General features: G+C 34.9%; 1 protein-coding gene across 1 annotated transcript; it reads right to left on the bottom strand.

The window, feature by feature from the left end:
• Positions 1–200: 200 nt before the first annotated feature.
• Positions 201–6,705, bottom strand: gstr (glutathione S-transferase rho). The gene is made up of 6 exons (XM_016494075.1): positions 6,422–6,705; positions 6,207–6,272; positions 3,298–3,403; positions 2,723–2,841; positions 1,856–1,944; positions 201–604 (listed from the first exon to the last, which is right to left on the bottom strand). Exons 1-6 carry the CDS (start codon positions 6,587–6,589, stop codon positions 472–474), a joined length of 681 nt encoding a protein of 226 aa, XP_016349561.1. The 5' UTR covers positions 6,590–6,705; the 3' UTR covers positions 201–471.

Genomic DNA, 6,705 nt, shown 5'->3' on the forward strand with positions numbered 1-6,705 from the left:
GGCAAAAAAAAAAAATGGATAAATGATTGTGACTGAAAAATAAGCTTAATATTCATGATGAATAAAACTAAAAATTACTAAAAATATTACATACATTAAAAAAATAAATATATATAAATATATAAATATATAAATATATATAAATATATATATATATATATATAAATATAAAACTTAACCACATTTCATTAATTTCTTGTAATGATGGTGAATATTTTCTTTATTTGGACCGAACAGGATACAACTTTATTAATCATTACAGACACAATGAGCTTTATTTTCAAAACCGAGTTCACAAATAACGCGGCCCGCTGGGTTAAAGATAAATGATCGAGATTAAATGTCAAACGTCAGGCAAATCAAAACAAGACTGAACAGAGTCAAGGGTTGTGATTTAATACAGTAAGCTGAACTTGAAGATGACACTGAATACAGTGATGGGTTTATGCCGCTGGTGTGTTCAGACGTTCTTCACAGGTTCTTGAGCGTGTCTTGACCCTCGGGTTTTTCCAGCCACTCAAGCGGCCAGCTGGCTTTAATACTGGGACGGTCCTTCAGCATCTCGTAGTACTCCATCAGTCTGGGACAACGCTCCGGAGGACAGCTGAAACCAGATCAAACATTAAACCAGCCTCATCTGAACCTTCACCTCACAGCATCAATCATTAACCCTCGCCGTGCATTCAACATCTGAGACTGTTTTCACATTCAAAGATTCCTAATTTACAAAAAAAAAAAAACAGGCATAACTTAATATTTTTCAACTAAGCCCATAATATATCAGCAACTTATACTATATCAGTGAATGTGAAAATATAAAACGTTTTGAGAGTGTGTGTGTGTATATATAGATAGATATATGTATGTGTGTGTGTGTGACCCTGGAGCACAAAAGCAGTCATAAGGGTCGATTTTTCGAAATTGAGATTTATGCATCATCTGAAAGCTGAATATTTGGCCGAGATACAACTATTTGAAAATCTGGAATCTGAGGGAGCAAAAAAATCAAAAATAAATAAGCTTCCACTGATGTATGGTTTGTTAGGATAGAACAATATTAGAGATACAACTATTTGAAAATCTGGAATCTGAGGGAGCAAAAAAATCAAAATATTGAGAAAATCATCTTTAAAGTTGTCCAAATGAAGTTCTTAGCAATGCATATTGCTAATCAAAAATTAAGTTTTGATATATTTACAGTAGGAAATTTACAAAATATCTTCATGGAACATGATCTTTACTTAATATCCTAATGATTTTTGGCATAAAAGAAAAATCTATAATTTTGACCCATACAATGTATTGTTGGCTATTGCTACAAATATACCCCAGCGACTTAACACTGCTTTTGTGCTGCAGGCTCACATATATACAAAATTTAGTCCAAAAGTGTGTGAGATATGGCTAAGGTTAAGTATATTTTACAGACACTAATGTAACTTCATAGATAATTTTACAGAAGGTATTTTTGACATCTAATGGTGTTCCATACAAACCTGGGTCAAAAATGACCCGAACATGAAACGTGTTATATCTCTGGGAAAAAAATAAAATTATATTATTATTTTATTTTTTTCCCAGAGATATAACGCGTTTCATGTTCGGGTAATTTTTGATATATATATATATATATATACACATTTTTGTAATTTTTTTTACATTGTTACATTTTTGTTTGTATATATATATATAACATGTTTCTTAAAGCATTTGCAAAGTTCTGTTCCCTTAATACAAATTATGCATTTTTTAATTTTTTTTAATGTATCTCTTCCGTCAAAACCGACCCAAATGCATTATGAGGGTTAAACATGCAGTAATGAAAAACGCTTTATATCCAGAGCGATTCACTCACTGAAGTCGTGGGAAATATGCGATGACGGGGAAACAAACCACATCGGCCATGGTGAAGTTCTTGCCAGCGAGGTACGAGCCTTTACCCATCTATGAACAAATCACTCATCGTTAGAGAAGGTTCAACAAATGAAGGTTCACTTTAATCCCCACAAATACAGTTACAGCATCTCCTCTACGAATAAAGACAAGAATTCAATCACTACAATCAACATGTGCATTCATAATCCATTCCGTTTTTGTAATGCGATTCATTTCAGAAAAAAACGGGAAAAAAAAATGAAGGTCAGGACTTTATCAGTTATGAGGAGACCTAAACAAAGGTCAAGTTCACCCTCCCTCCATAACTCTAATAATTTTACTGATAAGATTTCAGGCTGCAATTACTTGCAACAGCCGCCTAAAACAATGATTATCTGCCGTCTTATTTATTTGTCACCCTGCAGCACAAGTCGCTGGGGTATATTTGGAGCAATAGCCAACAATACATTGTATGGGTCAAAATTATACATTTTTCTTTTATGCCAAAAATCATTAGGATATTAAGTAAAGATCATGTTCCATGAAGATATTTTGTACATTTCCTACCGTAAATATATCAAAACTTAATTTTTGATTAGTAATATGCATTGCTAAGAACTTCATTTGAACAACTTTAAAGATGATTTTCTCAATATTTAGATTTTTTTGCACCCTCAGATTCCAGATTTTCAAATATTGTCCGATCCTAACAAACCATACATCAATGGAAAGCTCATTTATTCATCTTTCAGATGATGCATAAATCTCAATTTCACAAAATTGACCCTTATGACTGGTTTTGTGCTCCAGGGTCACATATTATCAATAAATATCAATAAAACCCAACCTTCTCCAAGTATCCTTCCCACAGTTTGAGCTCGGCGATTAAACTCTCTTTATTCCTCTTCAGAGCCGATTCATGTCTCTCTCCTTCAGGAACGTACCACGCATAGAAAGCCACGTCATCTGAAGAAAAAAAAAAAAAGAAAAAGAAAGTTCATATGTTTATAATATTTGATCCATCAGGCTTTTATGGCTCATATAGTCTGATAGAGCGAGAATATGTAGTAAAAACAGCTCAGTTTTATTCAGAGACTCAAAAATATGAATTTGCATCAGATGCTGATATTTATATGATGAAATTCCGATGCTTTTAATGTAAATCAGTGAGATCTTTATAACATAAAATGCTATAAATCTCAGTCGTGGCTCTATATCTCCAGTAATAAGATGAGATTGAAATGCTCCAAACATATAATGCAGTGATTGAGAGCTGAAGAAATAAAGGCTCCTCAGAAGATGTGGTTATTCTGACGCTTACTTGATCAAAATCAGTCTAGATCTGACACGACAAGCAGCAGCTGAAGCTGAACGCTTGTACGTTTGTAGGGTTGAAGTATGTTGACTGTTGAGGGCACTTACACATTTTCTGCTGCAGGTTGTTGGTCTCAAACACTCGCTGGTAGACGAGCGCTTGTTCAACCGGGTCATCTGGGATCAGACGGGTGCCTTGAGACTTAAACGCGCTCTAAAAAACCAAAAACACACTCGTCATTCATCAGTCTGGGACATGAGGCTCCACTGAAGAGTCTGGATCTAGTACTTTATTACAAAAAATCTATTATTAGTGGTGCTACGAAGCAAAGCATCACTATTACTATCACACTTGTCTATTATTATTATTAGTAGTAGTAGTATAATGATGATATGGAGTATCATCAATAGCAGCTGCCAAGCCACTGCCTAACAACCAAACACAATACCCTAGCAACCATTTACTAAGATCTATATCTCTGCATCAGAACATCGTATAGACATGTGCCTTGGCTCTTTTGAATAAAGCTAGCAAACAGGATTTCCAACATGCTAGCACTGAATAGCTACATGCTAATAGCGATTAGCTAAGTGTTAGCTAGCATGCTAAAAATAAAAACAAAATAAAAAATTCCTCATTTTCTTCAGAAAATGTACATTTTTAGTTATTACTACTCTTTCATGATAAACATGTTTTCAAAGTTACTTTGATATTTGTATTGACGCTTAAAGTAAACAATTTCCATGTGTAACTGAACTAAATCTTTCCACATCAAGCAATATAAATTCTAAATATATAACATCAGAATTGATAATAAATTAAGACGGGAACAGATTAAAATTAATATCTACTCTTAACTGGGATAAAATATTTAATTTGACGCTCTTACCTTTGCTAGTACAAAGTGATTATTTGTAACTCACTTATCAAAGTTTGATAGACGATACTTTTTTTATTTCCACTGTAATCCATTGGGCTGTTAATTATGGAAGCTTGTTTCTGACATAGAATAAAAAAAATGTATAAAGTTAACTGCGACTTTTTAATCTCGCAATTCTGAGTTTTTATTTCATGATTCTGAATTGTGTAAAAAAGTCAGAATTGTGAGATGAAGTGTAGCAATTACTTAAATTTTAAATTAATTTAAATGAAAATCGTATATATATATATATAAAAAAAAAAAAATCTATGGTGGGAAAAAATATCTATGTATAACGAAGACCCTAAATAGACATAGTAATGAAAAAATGAGACGAGTTAAAATTATATTTCAATGTTTTTACGTTCTTTCGCAAAACCGGTTTCACGAGAAATTTTGAATTCAGTCGTAAACCTTTTGCGTTTTTTTTCAAACATGCAAAAAGTATCTTTTTGAATAAATGCAAAACCACTGAAATATTCCCCGTTCTTGATTACTTTGTTCGAAATAAAACACTTTCAGCAATAAGGACATAATTGCACATTTATTAAACATGTCACAACACAACATTTATTGGTACGTGACCTAACGTGTATGGAGGTCTTCTCGAATGACGCAAATCAGCTGACATGCGACTCATTTGCTTTCTCGTTGATGCTCAGCGTTTCTGTAAAGCAGATCATGACTGATGAACTGACTTTAGCTGGAGAAATGACTCTTTGTTATTGTCTTCTTGCATTATTGACAAACTATTTTCCTGTTTGACTCTGTAAAGCTGCTTTGACACGATCAGTTTTGTATAAAGCGCTATAGAAATAAAGGTGACTGATGGTTTAACTGACTGCTAGTTACGCAATGCTTTACAAGTGGATTAGTTTGAATCTGCTCAGACCTGATTCACACGAACTTTCCCAGAACGTTCTTTACACGTTACAATAGTAATGTGTCGGTATGTTAATAGAGCTTATTTCCGCCATGGAATATAAAACATTTAAAAAGTTAACTGCGACTTTTATATCAATTCGGACTTTGTTTCTCGCAATTCTGAGTTTACACCTCGTAATTCTAACCTTTTTTTCCCGCCATGGAATAAAAAATAAAAAGGGTACTTGCGACTTCTTATCTCACGATTATGACTTTTCTTCTTATAATTTGAGTTTATATCTCGCGACTGAGTTTGTTTTCTCAGAATAAAGGATAAAGACGCAAATTTTATTAATTTAACAAAGAAAAAAAATTCTAATTTTCTTGGGGAACCAGTTTTGCGAAAGAACATAAAAGCACTTAAATATAATTTTAACTCTCATCTCATATTTTTCCATTACTATGTCCGTTTAGGATCTCTGTTATACATAATCACGAAAAAAAAAATCAGTGATTAACTTGTTTCTCTAGTTTTTGTTTGTTTGTTTCCACCACAGAATAAAAAAAAAACGTTAAAAAGTAATTGTGACACTTTCTCACAATTCTGACTTTTTTCTCGCAAATCAGAATCGTGAGATATAAACTCTGAATTGCGAAAAAAAAGTCTGAATTGTGAGATAAAAAAGTCGCAATTACCTTTTTATTTTATTTTTTTATTCCGTGGCAGAAACGGGCTTCCATAATATTCAAATGTAACAGAACGTCAATCATAACTAGACTAATGAGTTGACCGGTTAATTTCACCCTCTCTGGCAGGTGATTACAGCTGCATTGATCTTATTTTCTGATTTATAAGAATTATAGCACGTTTGAATTGTGTGCGATCAACTGGACACTGAATAAGGGTTTACAAATATTTGAATCCCGTAACGCCACGCCCCTCTGTCACATGCCACGCCCCTCTGTCACATGCCACGCCCCTCGTGTTTTACCTCCAGATACAGACACGCGGCAAACGACTCGTTCACGACGATGTCTCCGTGCTTGAAAGTCGGAACCTGCAAATAAAACGAAAAAAAAAAGTGCAATATTAAAACAAGAGTCTGGCAACTGCTCTGTCGCTGAATTACAGCTGCACAGAAAGTAAAAGCTCAATGCAATCTTAAGAAATCATACACGACACGAGTCTGTCGCCACGCCCCTCTGTCACATGCCACGCCCCTCGTGTTTTACCTCCAGATACAGACACGCGGCAAACGACTCGTTCACGACGATGTCTCCGTGCTTGAAAGTCGGAAGCTGCAAATAAAACGAAAAAAAAAGTGCAATATTAAAACAAGACTCTGGCAACTGCTCTGTCGCTGAATTACAGCTGCACAGAAAGTAAAAGCTCAATGCAATCTTAAGAAATCATACACGACACGAGTCTGTCATGCATGTGAACGCACCTGAGCTCTGGGATTGAGAGCTTTCACTTCTTCACACTTGTGTTCGTTCTTGTCAAACGACAGGTGTTTGTGTTTGTATCCCTGCAGCTGCTTCTCCTCCAGCGCGATCATGACTCTCCAGCACGGCGGAGAGCCGGAGCCCCAGTACAGCAGCATGCTCTGCGCCATGACCGCTAATGTCGCGTTTAATTAGCAAAAAGAGCTGTTTTTACTGTGCAAAACAGCCCAGATTTTACTGCGTCACGCTGACTGACACGTGCCTATAAGCGCTTTCACTGAGAGGG

Source organism: Sinocyclocheilus anshuiensis, unplaced genomic scaffold (genome assembly GCF_001515605.1).
Source record: "Sinocyclocheilus anshuiensis isolate Anshui unplaced genomic scaffold, SAMN03320099.WGS_v1.1 scaffold2100, whole genome shotgun sequence".
In the NCBI taxonomy this organism is placed as follows: Eukaryota; Metazoa; Chordata; class Actinopteri; order Cypriniformes; family Cyprinidae; genus Sinocyclocheilus; species Sinocyclocheilus anshuiensis.